The 22545-nt window shown below is 35.3% G+C and overlaps 3 protein-coding genes across 5 annotated transcripts; 2 read left to right on the top strand and 1 right to left on the bottom strand.

Moving 5' to 3' along the window:
• Positions 1-253: 253 nt before the first annotated feature.
• On the top strand, positions 254-3391 carry LOC130817507 (ferredoxin--nitrite reductase, chloroplastic). Its single transcript, XM_057683248.1, has 4 exons — positions 254-847; positions 1430-1784; positions 2045-2333; positions 2426-3391. Exons 1-4 carry the CDS (start codon positions 445-447, stop codon positions 3164-3166), a joined length of 1788 nt encoding a protein of 595 aa, XP_057539231.1. The 5' UTR covers positions 254-444; the 3' UTR covers positions 3167-3391.
• Positions 3392-3739: 348 nt separating this feature from the next.
• Positions 3740-9340, bottom strand: LOC130817506 (protein WEAK CHLOROPLAST MOVEMENT UNDER BLUE LIGHT 1-like). Of its 3 annotated transcripts, none has more exons than XM_057683246.1 (5): positions 9018-9334; positions 8806-8878; positions 7991-8181; positions 6276-6511; positions 3740-6010 (listed from the first exon to the last, which is right to left on the bottom strand). In XM_057683246.1, the coding sequence occupies exons 3-5, from the start codon at positions 8133-8135 to the stop codon at positions 4100-4102; spliced, it is 2292 nt and encodes a 763-aa protein (XP_057539229.1). In that variant the 5' UTR covers positions 8136-8181; positions 8806-8878; positions 9018-9334; the 3' UTR covers positions 3740-4099. The 3 variants fall into 3 exon arrangements, with proteins under 3 accessions (XP_057539229.1, XP_057539230.1, XP_057539228.1); XM_057683247.1 differs by having other exon boundaries at positions 9193-9310; XM_057683245.1 differs by having other exon boundaries at positions 8806-9340.
• Positions 9341-12550: 3210 nt separating this feature from the next.
• On the top strand, positions 12551-22273 carry LOC130817638 (probable histone-arginine methyltransferase 1.4). The gene is made up of 13 exons (XM_057683465.1): positions 12551-12740; positions 15114-15257; positions 15509-15612; positions 15747-15845; positions 15928-15997; positions 16106-16202; positions 18108-18162; positions 18480-18563; positions 20359-20436; positions 20812-20915; positions 21014-21186; positions 21267-21424; positions 21840-22273. The coding sequence occupies exons 1-13, from the start codon at positions 12734-12736 to the stop codon at positions 21921-21923; spliced, it is 1257 nt and encodes a 418-aa protein (XP_057539448.1). The 5' UTR covers positions 12551-12733; the 3' UTR covers positions 21924-22273.
• Positions 22274-22545: the final 272 nt, after the last annotated feature.

The raw sequence follows: 22545 nt of genomic DNA, 5'->3' as shown, positions 1-22545 counted from the left end.
ATTTATATCTTTATGTTCAGAAGCTCGCTTGACCTGTTAAATCGATTTAAAAGTAATCCAACATATACAAATTAATTTTAAGCGATATATTTTAAACCTAAGTATTTTACATAATTTTATTATATTAATTTATTTTTATTTTTAAATTTATATTAAATTCACTATAGATCACCAAAAAAGTAGAACCACAATCAATCTCAAAAAAAGTGTCCCTTAACCTTGTCCAAAAGACCTGTTTGTGCTTACTATTCCCAAGCATGCTAACATGTCGCCACACTCCCTCTCTTTGGCCTTTTCCCACCTCTTCCATTCAACCATTTTGTCTTTCTCTTTTCTCTTTTTCTGACCTCATTCTTCAAATCACAAACAATCTGATTCTCACCACTATATTATCTCTTCATCTTCCATTTCCACACTCCATAATCATCTTCAAAGCAATCAACAATGGCTTCTCTTCCAGTAAACAAGCTTATCCCATCAACAATATTACCCTCAACAAGTAGAAGATCACCATCAACCTTCATTATAAAATGCCAACAACAATCAGCTAAAGCTGTTTCTCCCGCAGCTGAATCAGCCCCTGTTTCGAGTGTTGAAGCTTCTAGATTAGAGCCTAGAGTGGAGGAAAGAGATGGGTATTGGGTTTTGAAAGAGAAGTTTAGAGATGGGATTAATCCTGCTGAAAAAGTTAAGATTGAGAAAGACCCAATGAAATTGTTTATTGAAAATGGTATTAGTGATATTGCTGGTTTATCTATGGAGGAAATTGATCAATCTAAGCATTTTAAGGATGATATTGATGTTAGACTTAAGTGGCTTGGACTCTTTCACCGTCGCAAGCATCACTGTATGTTGCTTCTTTTCTTTTGTCTTATCCTGTCTCATTGATTTTGCTGCATTTTGAACTTTCGCATTGCAAGTTGAGTCTTGCTTCCTATTGTGACATCGACTGAGATTAGAGTACATATTGGGTAGTTAATGATTTGCTTATATTTTGATGTTTATTTCTGAATTCTGATTGAATTGGTAGATCATTGGCATATGTGTGGATGATTAAAATTGCTTTTTTAGTTGTAGATTAGTTTGAGATAGGGCCGAATAAAGTATAATCTATAGCGAACTTATATTAGTGGGATTAAAGCTCTGGCATTGATACCGTTAGCCTGAATAAGTTGTATAAAATGATGATAATTAGCCAAATTAGGCATATACCCTCGGTCCCTTTGGAGGATTTGCAACACTATACCCAAAAAGTTCTCAATTTGATTTGCGTAATGTAGCAAATTTAAAGAAATTTAAAGAGACAAAGAAGTAAGCATAATGTAGTAAATTTAAAGGCACCGATGAAACAATAGTCTTGAATCATGATCGTTATGTTAGCATAAAGTAGTAAGTTTTAATGAGGGAATGTATAATATGGTTATCATAGATGGGAGATTCATGATGAGGCTGAAGCTGCCAAATGGGGTAACAACAAGTGAGCAGACAAGGTACCTTGCTAGTGTGATCAAGAAGTATGGAAAAGATGGGTGCGCAGATGTGACCACTAGGCAAAACTGGCAAATCCGAGGGGTGGTACTTGCTGATGTGCCTGAAATCATCAAGGGGTTGGAAGCTGTTGGTCTTACCAGCCTCCAGAGTGGGATGGACAATGTACGAAACCCTGTCGGAAACCCTCTTGCAGGAATTGATCCACATGAAATCGTTGACACTCGCCCTTTTACAAATTTAATATCACAATTCGTCACTGCCAATTCGCAAGGAAACACGTCTATTTCCAATCTGTAAGTCTCGACCCTTTGGAATCTCCTATAGAAGTTTTTTGCACGCCCTCACTCGAACTATTTCTTCTTGTTGCTTATCAGTTCAAGTGTAACATAATTCGCTAGTTAATCGCTTTTTGAATTCACGATTCGCTCAAGATGACTCTAAAATAGCCCAAACCGACCTTAGTTCGCTTATTTTGATTTCGCAAGGACATTAGTGAATTATGTGATAGTGATCAGCCCTCAATCGTTACCTTTGTTTTTGAACTTTGATACAGGCCAAGGAAGTGGAACCCATGTGTAATTGGCTCCCATGATCTTTACGAGCATCCTCACATCAATGACCTTGCTTACATGCCTGCTACAAAGAACGGGAAATTTGGGTTTAATTTGTTGGTTGGAGGATTCTTTAGCATGAAAAGATGTGAAGAGGCAATTCCGTTTGACGCTTGGGTCCCTGCAGAAGATGTTGTCCCAGTCTGCAAAGCTGTACTTGAAGCTTTCAGAGATCTCGGCTTCAGAGGGAACAGGCAAAAATGCCGAATGATGTGGCTTATCGATGAGCTTGTGAGTATCAGTAAATCCTCGTTGGGTTAAATCATTGTTTCAATTTAATGCAAAGTGATCTTATTGGGTTGTTATTCTTCTCTCACTGGCAGGGTTTAGAAGGATTCAGGGCAGAGGTAGAGAAGCGAATACCCAACCAAGTTTTAGAACGAGCTTCGTCAGAAGAATTGGTTAAGAAGGACTGGGAAAGGAGAGAATACTTGGGTGTTCACCCTCAGAAACAAGAAGGCCTAAGTTTTGTAGGCCTCCACATTCCTGTCGGTCGTCTGCAGGCTGATGAGATGGAAGAGCTAGCTCGTTTAGCTGATGAGTATGGATCGGGTGAGCTCCGTCTGACGGTGGAGCAAAACATAATCATCCCAAACGTTGAAAACTCCAATGTAGAAGCACTACTGAACGAACCTCTCTTAAAAGAGCGTTTCTCCCCCGAGCCACCTATCTTGATGAAAGGTCTTGTAGCTTGTACCGGGAACCAATTCTGTGGCCAAGCCATCATCGAGACCAAGGTTAGGGCACTCAAGGTGACTGAGGAGGTACAACGATTAGTCTCAGTGACACGACCTGTTAGGATGCACTGGACAGGGTGTCCTAATACTTGTGGGCAAGTACAAGTGGCTGATATCGGCTTCATGGGTTGCATGGCTAGGGATGAGAACGGTAAGCCTTGTGAAGGGGCCGATGTGTTCGTAGGAGGTCGTATTGGCAGTGATTCGCATCTAGGTGAAGTGTACAAGAAGGCAGTTCCATGTAAAGATTTGGTGCCCGTCGTCGTTGAGATTTTGATCAACCAATTTGGTGCCGTTCCTCGCGATAGGGAAGAGGCAGAGCAGTAAGCTAATCTGGGTGCCTGTTGGCTTTTACTGTAATCTATTCAAAGATCCCACTTGTATTATTTGTGTTGTTGAATCTTCAAGTTTGCATACAGATCCCATAGATTATTTAGGCATTGTAAAATGTCAATAGCAGATCTTCTCTTATCTGTAGTTTAGTTCTGTACCAGAACTACTGTATTTTCTATACTTCATTCATTTATCTAGTTTCATTGATTATTTCGTTCATCTTCGTGGGATCGTGCATCCCTATCGTCATTCATCTACGAAGTTAGATGCACTATTGGGATAATGTTTATCGTTATTGGTTAAGATTCACCCGTGTTCATTCACGATGGAGCCAGAAGTTTACAATTATTTGGTTTCAGATTATAACAGAGTATAGTAAATTGTCTTGTTAGATCATATCTACTTTTTATTTATGTTAAAAGAATCGATCAAAAGAATTTTCTTTGTTTGTACAATAGTATTAGTAAGATTGCATACATTCAATTGCCAAACCCCGCCTAGATAAAAGTCACCTAATAACATTAAAAAAAACGGAATATCATTGCTTCTTGTGAATTTAGAAAATTCGTATAATTTAATCATTTTCACATAAAATAGAAGAGATTATCATTACACTTCAACTTTCAAGTACATAACTTACATATTTTTCACTCACCAACAACAATCCAAACTCCTATTCCAATGGAGTTGCTTTCAGAAGTTTCATAGAAGTATATACATTACCGGCTTACACCTCCCTCGACTTCTACTATAACAATCTCCGAAAATAGGCGTACTATGTGCCTTGAAAATCTCTCGAGTTTTTAAATTTACAAGTACATAGAAATTTGAGATAAAAGGTATAAACAGAAATACAAAATCCATAACCATGTACAACATATAAACTGTTAACAATGCTTTAGAAGAGAACTTTGTGGCAAAAGGAGCTTATGATGTCTTGGACGGCGATTTTCTCTTAGTAAAGAACATAAAGAACCTCGGAAAAAGAGATCTCCGCTTTTTCTTCAAGGTGTTACTTGCCCCAAATGTTGCCCGAGGACTTCTTTCATTATCGTTCGGGCTTCCTGACTCATGGGAAGTCTCCGCGTTCTTCAATCCAAGCCCGTGTCCATACTGAGCAGGAGCGGAAGAAGAATCTGCAACCCTATCGAATTTAGTTCCTTGTCCAAACATGTACGCATCGGATAACTTGTCGATGCCTTTACTTGGGCTATTAGCAGCACTTTGGCTTAATTCAGCCTTACGCCGTTGTTCATGCTCAGCCCTCCATTTCCTCAACTCCTGTTCTACGCCTAGTTTCCCTTCTTTAGCCTTGTCAGCCTTTTCCGTAGCGATTCTCAGAGCTTCCTTTTTCCCGTTCAACTCTTTGTTTGCTTCTTCCAATTGGGTCAAGGATATCAACTCGGATTCTTTAGCAATCTCAATTTGAGCCATTGCGGCAGCTACCTTCATGTTGGCGTGCTCCTCCATCTCATGAGCCCGTTTGCTCAACTCGTAGTACTCTTCTAAAGAAAGTGTGACTCTGTTAGTCGAGTCGTCCTCATTAGCATCACTTTTGGTTGATTCACTCTCTTGAAGAGCTTTAATAGCTGCTATAGCCAGCTTCACCGAAGCTTTCGAAGCCTCCATTTCCTTCCGAGCTGCAAGCAATCGGCTCTCAATGGTATTAGCTCCAGCTTTAGCTTGTTCCGCATCCTCCTTCGCCTTCCTCAACTGGTCCCGAGCTGAATTAACAGCTGATTTCGCCAAATCCGCTTCTTGAGACGCATGCTGTAATAGTTTAGGCAACTCCGCCATTTTTTCTCGAGCTTCTTTCTCCCGCATTTGAACCACAACTATTTCCGACTTGATTTTCTCCAACTCGGCCTCAAGTGACGCAACCGCAATCGAAGCCATACCTTCTCTCTGCCTTAGGCTCGAAAGTTCCGATTTTTCCTTCTCAAGCTCAACCTTCAATGATGTAGCCGCCACCTTTAAGCAAGTTACTTCATCGGTTGCTTTTTCAACATTGAGCTTCACTTCTTCAAGTTCCTTATTCGCATTAGAAACTTCCGCTTCCATATCCGCATGAGTTTTGCCCGCATGCGCTAACATAGTATCATTCCCACTGATTTCTTCACTAATTTTCGACTCCATATATGCCGCTAATTCAGCTTTCAAGTCAGAAAGTAACATAGATGCCGAGTCCAATTTTGTTTTCAGTACCTTAGCCGATTCAATTTGCTTGTTCAATTTTTCCAATTCCTCTTCTGCCTGCTTCAACTCCTTATCCCAGTTAAGACAATCTTGCTCCTTGGCCATAGCTGCTCCGATCCTTTGTTCCTCCGCTTCCAGATGAGCAGTGTGTGCAGACTCTAGAGCTTCCTTGGTAGAAATCAGCTCGATTGTTAGTTCCTCCACCGTCTTTTCGAGAACCTTGGATGCCGAGATAGCCTCTTCGGCTTTCTTCGCAGCATCTTCTTTCTCGGTCAATAAAGAAGCGTGTTCCATTCGCAGCAACCGCAGCTCTTCCTTAACAGATTTCAAATCGGAAATTGCAGCGTCATGACGAGCTTTAGCTACCTCGAGCTGTTGCTTGGCCACCACACTGACCTCATGGGCAATCCCCTGTTCCATCTCTTCAACTCTGAGCTGAGCCAGCTCAGAATCTTGTTTAGCCTGACGCTCCTCCGTTTGTGCTCTTTCAAGATTCAACTTTAATTCTTCAATAAGTCTCTTGGTATTTTCCAAATCCTTCAGTATTTGATTCTTCGATTTTTCTGCCATCTCAGACTGTTCTTTGTATACAGGGATCTCCTGCTGCACCTTCGCAAGTTCTTGTTCAATGATTTTTCGCCTCTGTACATTCAAACGCACAAATTCTCAGGCGGTGAATTAACAGGTAAATTCAAAGATGTTAGTAGATCAGTCAATTTCGGGTTAGTCGGGTTTGACCCAACAGATTATAACTCGAAAATATTGATGTAGGAAAAGGGGTGGGGTCGGTAGGTCGAGTCAGTTCTGACGGGTTTTCTGCCAAAATTTGACGGGTCTAGCATTAGTCACAAATTATTCATTTGTTATTCCGATGAGTAGTATACTCTCTGTAATGAAGCAGACATACCTCCACAGTTTGGGCTTTATGAGCCTTCCAGTCAACAATGCCTCCAAACTTAGAAACTGCTTCTTTTACGGATTCAAAAGGTGCAGCCGTATCAATAAGGATCCTATCCAAGTCGTACTCAGCAGTAAGATTGGAGGTGCTAACAGGATCTCCGCTTCCAACCGCAGCCTTGATCTTCGTGCCACCATCTCCATCAGAAATAATTTGATGGTCTTTTTCAGCAAGTCCCACATCATCTGAAACGACATAATGTCGGGAACAAAGGCAAATAAATGTTAAAAGAAAACAGAAATTAATATGTAAGAATGACCATCAATCTTCTCTAAAATGAGATTCAGATCAATATATACATTATCTTTAGCGATTAAACGACAGGTTTCATCCAGTTAAATAGCATAAACCTCCTCCGCCATTGTAGTGATTTTCATTGATCAAGATTTTTTATAAACAGTTACAATCTCAGTCCCAACTATTTTAGCATACATGCGTTAAAGAAAAAAAAAAGAGCAGTAGATCATTCATGTAGAGATGCAAGCACAAACAACTTCTGCTCATCACATTGCCATGCCACCTTTGCGATCAAGTTCAAGGTAGAAACAGCACCAGGTGGTGATCCCCTTCATAATCATCAGAAAATTACCCGAATCTCCGCAGACTAGTTACAAACAGATTAGCAGAGATGCAAGTAATCCAGTTTTCTAGGATGGTTTATTTATAGTCCTAGCTTCACATGATCACATCATTGATTGTGTGTGTCAAGGAACCAAGTCAACCAAAAGCTTAAGCTGATGGTTGAGGGTCCAGGATATGTTATATACTCTAGCACACCCCTTCACACAAGAGCCCTTCGGGCTAGAAGTGTGGATGCAACACAGGCCCTCCTCATAACCGGCGCTAAATATTACACTTTAAATGAGGGGTAGTTGAGATTTGAACCCGTGGTCTCTTATCACACTGGCTTCTGATACCATATATAGGAACCAACTCAACCAAAAGTTTAAGCTGATGTTTAAGGGCCCATGATATGTTATATACTCTAACAGTGTATCGTCAATGAAAAAGAAAATCAGCATTGTTCCACACATGACATTCAACATTTTCCATTGTACATCTGGGCCAGTGTGGCGCGCACACCTGCATTTCATATGCAGCGCATGCCACGCAAATACCACTAAGAAACAACCTCAGTTGTTTCGTTGTTATTCCTTTGTTAGGTACTCTCAGATGTACACCACAAGTCCACAACTGCTTCCTCATCAATTCAAGCACACAATCTAAGTCATTCTGAGCACATTCCTCCTTACCCAGAAAGCAACTACATATATCCCCATGTTCTTCCCCTTGATACAATACTAATCAGTTTACAAGTACAATAAAAGTGAATGTTAGATTATATAACATACTCTAGGGCTTCAACCATCAGCTTAAGCTTTTGGTTGAGTTGGTTCCTTGACAAGGTATCAGAAGCCACCGAGGTCACAGGTATGAATCTCAACCACCCCTCATTTAAAGTGGAATATTCAACGCCAAGTTTGAGGAAGATTTGTGCTGCTTCCACATTTCTAGCCCAATGGGCTCTTGTGTGAGGGGGCGTGTTAGAGTATATAACATATCATGGGGCCTCAACCATCGACTTAAGCTTTTTGTTGACTTGGTTCCTTGACAGTGCAACATACAGATAGAATAATCAATCAAGTTTAAAGTACAAATAGTACCTGATTCCAAGTGATTATCCAAATGTCCATTCAATGTACCATTTGACCCAATGATTCCATCAGAAGGAAAACCCGAATCCTCAACAACTGCTACAGGTGACCCAGTTGTGTTAACTAACACTTGTGGGGATGATGAGTCTTCCATAGATTTTGCATTTTCCTCTATTCCATTAGGGGATTCCAAATGTTCACTGAACCATCAATTATCACCATATAATAATTCTTAAGCATACTACATTGTGAATACAAAACACTACACAGCAACAACATGCCATTACCCGTGGCTCCCACCTAGGTGTGGTTTTGAGGGGCCAGAAGAATGCAATCTTCACCCAATTAGTCAATACAAACAAGAATGAAATATTTAAACGGCCTGTTTGGTTGTTGGTATTAAATGCTGGTAATAGGAATATTTATTGTGTAAATTTTCATGAAATGTACCATTTCATTCCCATAGTAATGAAAAAGTTGATAATAAAAAGTTTTTTTTTAATTACCACCTAATAACACCACTTCAAATAGTAATGATTGAAATGAATTTTGTAAAGTAAATGACATAATTAAAGTACAAAAAGCATTAAAATAAACTTGTTCAGAGATTTTCACACTAAAATTACACTAAATTTTCATCTAACATTCTCACCATTTAATATCGATTAACAAACGGACATAAAATGAAAATTGAATAGAAATTCAAGATTGCAAAGTGGGATTATTAAGCATACAACTACATAATCAACACAAAACAGGAAAGAAATACTTTAAAAGGAAATTTGAATCAAAATTCAAGATTTAGAAGGGGGATAATAAATTACCTTGAATATTTTGCGTCTAGCTGTTCTTGTTTCTCAGATTGTTCCACTGAAAGTTGTTGATTTTCTTCAATTTCTGTACCCATAACAACAAAACCCTTTCTTCACCACAAAAAATATAAACCTTAATGAAACATCTATCTAAACAAAATACCAGCTTCTTCCAGCAACAATAATCTCTAAATAATTGATCGAAAAGATTAAATAAAAATTACCCAGAAAAATTTACAACCAAATTCCAAATACAATGATGAAAAAGGGCTAAAAAAGAATTAAATAAATAAATATCAAAACCCCAAAAGAAATTGAATTTCAAAAAAAACCCAGAAACCAAATTTAGCTGATGATTAGCAAAATAATTGTAATTTAATTGTTAATTAATTGACTAACTTTTCTTTATGATTTTTTAGAAATTGGTATTGGTTGGAGGGAGGAAAATTGGGGTAAAGCAAGAAAAAACCAGAGAATTTGATGGGGAAATTTTGAGTTCAACCAAAGGCGCAAAACAAGTTCAACCTCTCTTTTTGGAGAAATTGTTGTCAATAATACAATCTATTTTTAATTACTGCTAATAATTCTATATTTTAAAATTTTTTTAATAATTTAAATTTTGCTTTTAGTTTTTGTCAACAGACCTTTCAAAGAATTGACCTACTGTATCAGGTTACTTCTTACATTCTTTCTTCCTTATGATAATTCAATCAATTTTTCATTACCTATCAATAATCCCTCCTTTAAAATTTTGTTCAATAATCCAACCTTTACTTTTTGTTTATTGTCAATGGACCATTCAAGAAACTAAATGAAATTGCTATTACTTCCCAAGCTTATGCAGTTGATCATTGCATACATAGTAATTGTTTTTACATACATATACCATCAAAAACCCGTTATGTATTATTTTTATCAAGTTAAAATTTACACGTTAAAATATTATAAAAAATCAATAATAGTCGTAAGTTTTTCACTTTCTTTCAAAGTAAAATATCCTTTTTAATCAGTCCCAAAGAGAATTTGAGTATTTTAAAAATTGTGGATTTTTTGATAATAATTGAAGAGAAAATATGTTAAAAAAAATTAAAAGAGACTTGACATGTATAGATGAAATATGTTGGATTATTATAAACTAGTGACAAAGAGAAATTGAGTATTTAGCTTCTTGAAGGGTCCATTGGCAATAAAATGCAAACAAAGGTTGAATTATTAAAAAAATTCAAAAGGTGAGATTATTGGCAGGTAATGGAAAATATGTTGGATTATTATAAAAATTGAGAAGGTGAGAGTTAACCTGATATAGCATGTTATTTTCTAAAGGGTTCATTGACAACAAACAGAAAACAACAGTTAAATTATTGTAAAATTTTCAAAAAGTAAGATTATTCGCAAGTAATTAAAAATAGGTTGGATTATTCAAAATAATTTTTTTTTTTTATGTTGATTTGTTGTTAGCTCAGCCTCACTTGGATAATTATTATTACTGCTACAAAATAATTATTAATTTAATTTTAAATTAAATTATGTAAAAGAAAAGACAAAGGCTTCATCAATCTGTCTCCATCATTGTCTTTGATGCCATGATTTTTGATTGGATTTTCTTTTCTTGATTTTGTTCGACAATTTGGACCTCACTCTTATGGAGCTTGTAGTCACTATTTAGTTGATGGTATCAAATAGAGAAATTAGTGTAATTTTAACAATAATTTATTAAATTATCACAAAAACATAAAAGAATAATAATAAAATAAACACAACCCAAAAGTAAATTAAAATCACAAAAATTCTCACCATATCAAATCCTACTATATTTGGGTGATTTGTTAACTTTATAAATCATCGTTATTGACTAAGACATCCTCGTAATTTTAGTGCAAAAGTATATTGACAAGTCAATGAATATGCTTATTTTACTTTAAGTATCTTTTTAAACAAAAACCATGTCAAATCAAGCGTTGCTATCATTTGAAATGTAATATTATGATTAATGAAAAATTGTGAACAAAAAAATAAAGTTTCGTCACCACGACAATAACATGATATATTTTATTTTTGAATCAATCTGATTACCACCATTTAATAGCAATAACCAAAACATAACCCCATAACTCTATTTTACACTGCAAAACAAGTAGAAAGAAGCAATGATCAATGAAGTTTCAATGGACTTTTATGTATAAAGCGTTTAATTTAAAGGAAAAATATTTATTATATATTTTAGTTATTAAACATTTACTAGTTGACTGTTAAATTAACAACTTAATGCAAATAGCTATTTTCATGATTTTTACTAGCTATTTTCATGATTTTTACCATTTTAACGGTCATTTTAGATTTTCTGGCACAAAAAGTCACGTGACTATTAATAACATTTGCGGTATAACATATAATTTTTCTTTAAATATTTTTGGATAATGATTGAGCATTAAAAAATACTCCCTCTTATTCAATGTAGGTGTTTTATTTATTTTTTAGACATCATTTATTGATCACTTTTAAATTGTGTTTTATTATTAATATATAAGTTAATACATAATCATGTGAGATCTTATTTAATTCGCTTTAATGTAAAGTTTATTAATATCAATTTTTTATAATTTATAATTATATATAATTAGATATATCAAGAATTGAATAAGCGTATAAAGTAAATGAGACACTTAAAATAAATAGTAGGAAGTATAATTTATTATACAAAAATCAATTTTATGGTTTGGTATAAAATTAGAAAGCTAAGATTTAAAATTTGATGTGTAAAAGGGAAAATGCATTGATATTTGGTGTCTTTCAAATTTTTAAAGGAACACTATATTTAGAGATTTTGAATAGAAAATATTTGTCCCTCACATATTAATTATTATAACACCATGATTTCATCTTAGTCTGCATATTAGCTTTATAAATTATTAGTGTGCACGTTGTGTTTATTTATACTCACTTTTAAAACTTACTAAAAGATTACTCATTCGACCATTATTTTAAGTCGAAAATTTTACTAGCATTCAGTTTTGTCAGTGGTAGTATTTTTATAAGATTTTTCCACGTAATAGCATCCAGTTTATACACTATTTAATTGCCGTAGCATTTTCCGTTAAAATCTTGTTGATTTCTGTTTAATTCATTATTTTATAAGATTTTTTCACATGGTAACATCCTATTTTTGCTCTCAAATGTTTAATTCACCATCTTAACGTTTAATTCACCTATTAATTTATTAATGCCCTTAAATGTTATAACAATTTTATTTTCATTCAAATTAATGGCATTATAAAGTTCAAAAGGTGCATTACAAACACTAATAAATAATTCAAAAAATCATTTAATAAGTTCAAAAGATGCATTTTATAAATTCAAAAGGTGCATTCCAAACACTAATACATATCCACTTAATTGTTACAATATTTAAGGGTGTTGATAAATTAATTGGCGACTTTAACGATAAAATGGTGAATTAAACATTTGTGAGCAAAAACTGGATATTACCCTGCGAAAAAATCATACAAAATGATAAATTAAACGAAAATTAACTAAAATTTAACAAAAAATAATACAATTAGATTGTATAATAAATTAAATCTTACTATATAAAAAAATCTTACAAATTAACATCTCATAAAAACTGAATGCTGGCTGAAAAAAATCAAATATATGATAGGGTAAAAATAAAACCAAATGCAACAGTAAAAACACATGGAAACAAAGAAATTGTAAGAATGGCAACAAACTGTAAAAATCGAAGTAGAATTAAAACACATCTCAACTCTAAACCCTAAAACTTTCCCAGTTTAAGCCTCTGTCTCCCCTGCTCTTTCTCTCTCTAAAACTTCTTGAAAAATCTTTGTTGAATTCCTTATACTTGTTTTAGGGAGTTTGCAATTTATACTTTGGATACAAACAAATACCATCTTTGATCTTTCCTTCAACCTTTAGTTCAGCCATGGAAGGTAAGTTTTCTTTCTAAAAATAATCAATAGTTATGGAGAATGGTATGAACTGTGTATATATGCTGTTTTTAAGATTGGTTATGTGTTTTTAAATTTGGGTTATTTTATATGAAGGGTTTTTATTTATGCAAATTTGATTTGATGTATTTTGGGTTTTTGCTTTGTAGTTTTTGGTTTCGGCATTGCTTCAAACACTTAATACTTGTTTTGGTACTGTTAATTTTAAGCTCTGTAGTTTGTATTAGCATTTCTTATTGTAAATGAAAAGAATACATGATTATCGAGGACTAAGGTATTAAAGTGGTGGTGTGCTTGTTGAGCATGGAGTGGAGGTAAAACCTTTGGGAGTGTACTCGGGTTATTATGATCAACATGCTTCGTTAGCATCCCTGGCATAAACAGATTTTGGTTTCTTGAAAATAGAAATCGAAAATAAAAAATTAACTTGGTTTCTTTGATTTTCCCTATTGAATCTAAGGTTAAACTTTGAAACCCATTCGACCAACAATTTTTTATGTGATTCTGTTTGATACTAAATGTAAATCACTTGATGAAACATTCCCGAGCAAATGTGTGGATTGAATTCTAATTAGGACCATTCTGTCACTGAAACTTCTTTTCTTGGTCTTATTGACACCCAATTAAACAGTACAAGTATTGGAGTTACCGGAGAGAAGGAATCCAGGCATTGTAAGGAAAAAACTAAGATATTTGAAATAGATAAACAAATTAGGTGGTTTGATGGAATCTTTTTTTTGGGGGGGGGGGGGGGGGGTGGGGGAGTGGAGTGGAGGGGGACATATAATCAATTCCTCCACCTGAATGAATGTGCTGTAGCATATGTAGTAGACTTCCTTAATATTTGTGAAAATTAAAATTGAAAGACGATAAAGGAAGATTAAAAGGCATTTTAAAGGAAGCTTTGGAGATGCTTGTTAACCTGGGAAACGCCCTAGTTTTAGTAACCAAAGAAGCAAGTAGCAGCAGAGGGGATTTTTTTCCGCTTTGTAGAATGTTCTATTTTTTTTGGTTCATGTGTCCTACTATAACTGGAATTAAGGCTCTAACTTTCTTTTTTTTTTTTTACAATATTTGAGATTATGGGCCTTTCAAAGGCCCTTTGCTCTTGGGTTTTTTGTACACCTTTATATCTTGGTGAGTTTATTTAATCTAATTTCAAAGTCCACACAATAGCTTTCACCTAAGAGTTTTAAAACAATACTGTCGAACCTGTAAATATGGTACCTTTGAGTAAGGTCAAACAGACTTACAAGTGCATCTGTCAGAAGAATCATACTCATTATATATATGTTAAATGATGAAATTGGCTAATTTAAGTCAGAAGCTGCAACTTAATTGTCCATCTATAGGAGCTTTAGCTGTCTGGAGTGTATTTTATTGATTTCATCTTTTTGTTCAGAGGATTATATTTACCAAAAGAAATTTCTTTCAGGGTTTTTCATTTGAATTTTCTTTTATTACCTCCGAAGAGAATAATGGTCTATTAAGCTAGGAATCTATCTGGAACCCCGGAATTTGATTGATTTTAGTCTTTGGCAGATAATGTATTTTGCACTTTTGTTTCATTCGAATCCAAAAACTCCGGAACACTTGTTTGGGGGAGAAATACAAATGGTACATATAACTTTGTCATTTCAATATCTCACCCACACAAGATACAACCTCTTTTCTTTTTTTTCCGCGTTGCATTGATCTCTTGTCTCTCCATTTCACTTTAACCTTCTAGCTAGAGCTTGCAATGTTCTAGCTCAACGTCCTCCTTTCCAGCTCAATCTAATTGATAGCATAGTTGATAGATGACGGATAAACTGTCAAGATGGTGATTGATGGACCTGCCAGCTGCTAATGTTTAACACCTTGTTGGGTCTTAAATGAACAAGATTTTATGGGGTTTCCAGCCTTCCAAACGATAGTCTTTCTCTCTAATTCGCAGAATTACAATTTTCAGGATATGTAGAAAACCATATCTGAAATGGTTCCTAGGATTTACATGTTATAACTGAATTAAATAAATTAAAATGAAATCCGTGCATCTAAATGCTACATGATGCACTTTTTAGACTCTAAGTGTGAAAGGAAAAGGAGGATTACCTTAAACAACGATTTTTTTGTTCTTGTGGCCAATCCCACCTTTTGAAATTAAGGCTTTGGCATTGTCGTTGTCTACCTCCTTGTAGTGATATTAAAAAATGTTTTTTCTCTTTTACATGCGGCCATATTTCATAATACTCATGAGCCATCAACTTGCTATTTGAAGTCAAACTGACTACATAGAATAGGCTTTAGATGTCACTAACAGATTTTATCTATTTGATTAAGAATATACTGTCTAACTACTTGCTTTGCTCTCAGAATCGCAGCTACCAAATGGTGAAGTTTCTGCTCCTACAAGCAAATTTGATTCCAAGACAGAGGCATCTTCTGCTAAAATGTATTTTCATTATTATGGACAGCTGTTACATCAGCAAAATATGCTGCAGGACTATGTGAGGACAGGTTATGTGGCTATGATCTTATGACTTGTTTTGTTCCAGTATAGACCACTGTTTCACATACTGAGAATTTTTCTTAAAATTTGGGATCATCTCTTTTGACGTTATTTTTGAAATTTTATGATTACAATATCTTATATAGAAAATAAGGATACTTTTTTTTGTCTCAAAAGCTTTCTAGAGATTTGAAGAAATCATTATGCAGTGTTGATAAGGCTGCTTGTAAGCTGACATGATTAGTTTTTCTTCTTGCAGGAACCTATTACGCTGCTGTCATGGAGAATCGTGTAGATTTTTCTGGGAAAGTAGTGGTTGATGTTGGGGCTGGTAGTGGTATCCTCTCATTATTTGCTGCTCAGGTGAAAATGGATTTTATTGATCAATTGATTTCATAGTCCAGCATGTTTATTTTGTACACAAGAAAGTCCATTTGGCAGTTTTTTTGAGCTGAGTTTATTGTAATCTCCATTTTTGATTAATATTTTCAATCCAGGCTGGCGCAAAGCATGTTTATGCTGTAGAAGCTTCTGAAATGGCTGAATATGCACGTAAGCTTATTGCTGGCAATCCCTCTTTAGCTGATCGAATAACGGTGATCATATTTTAGTGTTTTTCTTCAAATTCGTTAGATTTTATCTGCTATTACCCATGTACTAAATTGTGGATATTTTCAGGTTGTAAAAGGAAAGGTTGAAGAAGTGGAGCTGCCTGAGAAAGCAGATATATTGATTTCTGAGCCCATGGGTAATCTATGATCTCTGATAGTTAGTTTTAGTAGTTGTAGGATCCATTTCATAGATTCCAAGATTCCTGAGAGGACATTACTGAAAAGTTTTTTCTTCTACACTACAGGAACTTTACTGGTTAATGAAAGAATGTTGGAATCTTATGTTATTGCAAGAGATCGTTTTCTTATTCCTAATGGAAAAATGTTTCCCGGAGCAGGAAGGTAAGTACTTGGTTACATGTTAGTCCTTGGCTTCTGCTTACAATTTTTTGTTACTTACTGATGTGTCACTGAATATGTTTGCTACTTTAGATCAACTTTTAATTTATATTTGGGGAGTCATATAACTAGAGGCCTCAACTTATATGAAGGAACCTTCGGGGATCTTGGAGTAAAGAGCCTGAAAAGCGTTCATTGCATTTGAGCTCGTTTTAGAATGATTCATATGCTGATTTCTAGGTAGCTCAGGCTTTTGGCGTCCGGATCAGGTATGACACTGAGAGTCAAATTTGGAATTTACAAAGTGAAGGATTTAGGGGCACATATAAGAAATGTCCAATCATAAGATATTCCCCTGTCTTATAAAGTTTTCTACATTGTGATTTTCTATGTGAGAGCTTTTTGACCACAATGTATCAAACTAAATGGACGGAGAATCAAATTTGCAATACTACAATTCTTAATTTTTCTTGTAATTTTACATGACAAAGTTTTTAAATTGATTTCTTTTCCAAAATTCTTGGTAAAAGTAATTAAAATTTCCAGATTTCTAAAACAGAGAGAGAGAGAGAGAGAGAAGGAACAACGGTCATTTTCTTGTTGCAAGTCTGTCATGTGGGTGTTGATTACCCACTTACAAGTTACCCCTCCTTTTCTCCCACCCTTAATCTAAAAAAGGAAAGAAAAAGAGAGATAAAGAATAGAAGCAGCGCATTGCAAAGAGGTAATTAAAGAGATCAGGCTTCATCATGAGCTAAATCAGAATGTTCTGATGGTCTGACTTTGCGTTGGTGACCAAAGGCCCAAATTTCCATTCGCTGTACAGGCATACACTTAATTATTTCCTCGAGTTTCAAATCTAGAGCATTTTTTGGTGCCCTGCCTGTGTTCTACCGATAGTGAGTCTGACCTGTATTCCACTTCTAGGGGTGGATGTCGAGTCCAAGCTTTGGAAGGGTCAATATTTTAGTTTTTTTGTGATACTCTTTGTAGCATAGTGCGAAATGCGATAATAAGGGATGATTTGGTTTGCGTACCGCCAAGTATCGGTCTAAACGATGAAATATCGCTTGTAGAGGCCTGAAACGCAATTTTTTAACACCTTTACGATGCGGGCTGGTTCGGTAAATTTGAAAACTTTTATGATACGACCGATATGATTACGATGCAGCCTCGTGCCTTGTTTTTGCCTTATGTCTTGTAGTCACTTTTTTAAAGCTTCACATTCAAATATCATTTGCAATGTGTCTTATGTTTAGCATGTGGATTCAGATCAAATGCTGATTGATCTAGAACCCAAATAGAGTTGTGTTACCTGATGTTTGTCTGTAGTCTAAGGCATGGTAGCTATTAGCTTAGAATTTGAAGGCTTGTTCTTTCCAAATTATTTAAGGATTTTTGTTGCTTATTCTTATTTCAATTAGATCATACAAAAGATTCAGACTAGACCTGATTTTTTTTTTTTAATTCACATACTTATTTCCAAATTTATAAATTTTCAGACCTGCCCAGATGTGGTTTTAATAGATTCAATTTAGTTAGATCACCATATTTTAGGTGAAGAGATGCTCAGCCTTTAAGCGCCTTATGTCTTGTCGCTTTCTTTTTGGCAAGGGGATTGCATGTGTCAGTGCCTCACTGAATCGGCTGCACAAGTTTCTTGTAGATGTTCAATCATACGGCCATAGTGTTGGAAATTTTGGGTGAAATTATTGATGGTTTTGGGAACTAAGGGGCCAGAAGAGATCCTTTGGCAGATTTCTGTTTTCCTATGACCGTTTTTGTGTGTTGTGGTTGAAAAATGAATGATGTATCTTCCAAATTAAGCTTTAGATTATGTCTTTGAGGTTTACTTTTAGTGTCATCTTTTATTTGGCTTTTATAATTCAAGATATTGTGTTCATGTAGGATACATATGGCACCATTCAGCGACGAATATCTGTTTGTTGAGATTGCAAACAAGGTATTTTTTTGTTCTATACGAAGATATCTTTCAATTTACGTAAATTATAGAAGATTTAAATATGTTTATCTGGATGAGAAAGAAAGAATTTGGGACTGTAAAACGTCACTTAATTGTAGATTCAACGCATAGTTTGCTATAGAAGACAAGGCTTTGACATTGTTGTGGAATGTAGGACAATATTTTGATCTATGCAGTTTGGCTTTTCTTTAATAGCATTATTTGTCAGTGATGTTCTTGACTTGTATCTTGTTTATGCATGAGCCAAACATGATCTTGATAATGTGCTGCTATGCTTTTTTTTTTTTTTTTTTTAGGCACTCTTCTGGCAACAGCAAAATTATTTTGGTGTGGATTTGACCTCGCTGTATGATTCGGCATTCCAAGGTTACTTTTCACAGGTACTTTATTGTTGGTATTTCTTTTCAAATATAAGTCTGGGTTCATGTTTCAAGTGAGTATGTTCTTTATCGTGGTTTTGATAACAATCTCCAATTCTCTACTCTCCACTTAGTATATGGATCGTGAACACCATAAATCTTGAATCTTCTATCATATATATTTTGAAAGTCTGCAGTTCGGAAGTATAACTGTTTTACCCGTTTTTTATTTCTCATTTGGTTTCCAAGTACTTGGGTGTTTAAAGGGTTTTTTAGTTCAGAAAAAGAATGCTTGAGCCTTGAGCATTTATGGGTAGCTATGGAGCAATTTTCTTTTGCTTTCTATTTTTTAAAATAAGTATCATAAAAGCATTCAATGGATGCCTCTATGTATACAAGAAGGACATATTCAAACATTCATTACCTTGAGCTATCATGTACACTTTTATCATCCATTGTTTAAAGCAGACATGAAGAACACATACTTGCATGAAGAAACTTGAACCAAATGAACCTCTCCTCTCTGTGAGCTACCAGCTGGCGGCTTGAAACTTGCATAGTTGAAAGATAACCTGAGGTCAAAAGAGCAATAGCCCTCATAGAGATAGAGATTCACCCTTCACGTTTTGGATTGCTCCCGTGTGTAAGAAGTACATTAGGAGGATTCTTTGTCTTCCATTTTTCTTCCAATCTTCTCTTACTTGAAAAAAGAAACAAAACATTCTCCCTAATAAGGTAACAGAAGCAAACAATTCATCTCATAATCTCCATGTGGACAACACACTTGTAGATAAGCAACTCAAAATTTATGTTTATCATTTACTGATTTATTTGATACTTTATAATTGACTTGCTAATGCTTTATGCTTGTAAAAGTTACCCAGAAATTGAACCTTTGATAGTAAATCCACAAAGAATGCTCCTCGTACACCGTAGAATGCATAATCGCCACCGTGGAACCATTCCAAGATTGAAACTGTTCCGTCACTTCTAGGGTTAGGAAGTCTTGGACCCTAAAGACATCTAATGTAGACCATATAATGCATACTGGATTGAAAAGACGAAATACATAGGCTGGGTTAATGATTTAAGTGGATCAGAGTATCATCTATCATGGACCAGCATACATACCCTGGAATGCCGGTTTTAGATCCTTCAAATGGTGCGAAACTATGTTAGTGGGACACAACACTTGTGACTTCCTTACCTATGTCAACATGATACGGTATAGGCACGAACATGAAACACAAGTCAGACCTGCCTGTGCAGTGAGACACAAGTCACGACTAACCTTGTCATCTTTATCTTTTACCTTATATTTTGATGTAACACGAGCAATTCATTTGTTGTGTTTAGGATTTGTTCTTTTTTAAAATTTCAAAGTAAGACAACAATAAATTAAAATATTAAATATTAATTTCCTTTCTTCGTACTTTATGAATAGTAGCTCATATTAAACTAAAATTTAACATACATATAAATTTATACCTTATATTTCATTTTGATCCCCAAACCCCAGCGTAGGTGGGAACCAGCATTGGGCTAATGAAATGTGATGTATATAAACCACTCCCGTAAGTGTAATGGACAGGAATAGATTGTATGATGAACGATAGATATCTGGAAGACTAGCTTTACCACGAACAAGTACATGTGAATTTCATAACCAAATATAAAACTAGAGATATCGTCACTTGTTTTCCTGCTGCATGCTTTGTTTATTTTTTTGGTGTGATTTTCATGTTGTATGCTTGTTGATCTTCCGACCATTAGTCAATTTTTTTCATTATCTGTTTCTATTGTTGCTTTTACGCAGCCTGTGGTAGATGCTTTTGACCCAAGGCTTCTTGTGGCACCTGCTATATGTCACGTGCTAGATTTTAACACCATTAAGGTAGTGTTTATTTTTTTATCTTTCACTTCTATTTTTTTCCTCTTTGATATTGAGCATTTTTCTAGCAAAAGGGATATTGCTATGCAATTTAATACGATTTTAATTAGTTTTAACTCTTAGAGTACTATCAGACATGAGGATGTTATAATATTATTATCTTAAAACCATTTCTAAACAATCATTGTAACAGGATTACTTGGCAGTGGTTGTAAAAAGGCTGCACCAAAAGTTCATATTGAAGTTGACGTTATCTTTATTTTACTAAATGATGATCCAGAGTAGAAAATGTAGAATCTGCAAGAAAGGAAGGTTTTTTTGGTTTAATTTCTCCTCATATTTGTTGATATTGACTTTTGGAGCATTATGTTATTGCAGGAGGAGGAATTATACGAAATTGACATTCCATTAAAATTTACAGCTACAGTGGGCACAAGAGTGCATGGGTTAGCTTGTTGGTTTGATGTTTTGTTTGGCGGAAGGTAGCTTGCGATATATGAAACCATATTCTTGACCATTCAATCATGCTTGTGTTTCGATGTATTGTAGATATTTCAATACTGTAATTTTCCGTTTGCAGTTCGGTCCAGAGGTGGCTGACCACTGCACCTGGTTCACCAACTACACACTGGTACCAATTACGCTGTGTTCTCTCTCAGCCTATATACGTCATGGCTGGACAAGAAATCACTGGACGCCTTCGTATGGTTGCCCATAATAATCAGAGCTATACCTTAAATCTGACGCTGTCAGGTTGGCCTTTGTTCCTTCTTTCGTCCGTTGTTATGCTTTACACATTTTAGCTTAGTTTGAGGAGCTGTATTTCCATGTAGCTAAAATGTGGGGTGCCGGAGCTGAGCAAGGAGGAATCCTTCAAACTTCTTCCGGTAAGATGGAACTAAAGGAACCCTATTATAGAATGTCCCAACCGCAAATACAACCTCAGGCGTATGCGGTAGCTCAAGATCAGCAACCACAACAGCTTATACAGGTACCAGTCAGCTATACTGCCTTCAAACTAAATCTCAAAGACATTCAAACTCAAGCCCAAACAATTTGAATTAATTGCTTAAATCTAAGTGTTTCGATTTGATTGAAGATCCACCGAGCAATCTATCTAGTTTTTGAGGGATTTCTTCACGAGGCAAACTAGCTTTACTCACTAAATTAATTAAGCGACCATGTGACATTTTGCACTCACCTAATTTGATGTTTTCTTATTGGTATTAATCTACTGTGTTGTAGTTGTCTGATTTCAATAAGAATAAGTAATAAGTTCAAAAAATAAGCTGAATAGAACATGTTTTTAGTCTTCAACCATAGCTTTTGTAATCTTAATTCTTTCCATGCCCAAGTTTTCCGATTTTCTTCTGTGATTGCTTCATATCTTCAATCTGGCTCAACAGGATATGAACATCCAATCACTGGATCTTGAAGGAGCCGACTTACTACAACACGAATTGGAGAACACAAACGTTCAAATCCAGTAGAAATTACCGAATATTCAAGTCTCAAAGATCATGTTCGGTAGAAGCGTTAGTGCACACATAGAAAGGCTGGAGCGGAGAATTTCAGGACCATGTTGATTATGTTATACCATAGAGTGTTGTCGTCTATGGCGCCCTCGAGGACTCTCCACCTTTCTTTCAGTCATGGTCCAGTTATGTTAACCCCTGTGCATTATGATATCTTTGTTAGTGATTTTAGAATCTAATGTATTGTAATATCTTAGCTTAGAGCTGAGTTTGTTTCATTAACTTGGTTCGAGTTTTCGGCGATTCTAATATTTGTTTGGCGGTTTTCGGTCATGGATACTCATATCATGCAATTGGAAGCTCAATGTTGAAATTCCCGGTTGATACTCATTCGCAATGTATTGATAGCAGCACGAGCTAGTCAGTTTTCGTGCAAGAAAGCAACATGAAGCACAATAAAACTTTTGGTATTAGTGAAACATGAACTTGTGTTTCGCGACACTGGAATTCAATTTTATGATATGGAGAAAATTTCAATGAACGGTTTTTAATTATTTGATTTGATGGAAAACTATTAAACTAAAAGAAAAAATGAAAATATAAGGAATGCAAATACGGTGTATATTTTTGTATTTTG

Source organism: Amaranthus tricolor, chromosome 7 (assembly GCF_026212465.1).
Source record: "Amaranthus tricolor cultivar Red isolate AtriRed21 chromosome 7, ASM2621246v1, whole genome shotgun sequence".
Classification (NCBI taxonomy): domain Eukaryota; kingdom Viridiplantae; phylum Streptophyta; class Magnoliopsida; order Caryophyllales; family Amaranthaceae; genus Amaranthus; species Amaranthus tricolor.
This window is presented reverse-complemented; position numbering and strand designations above follow the sequence as displayed.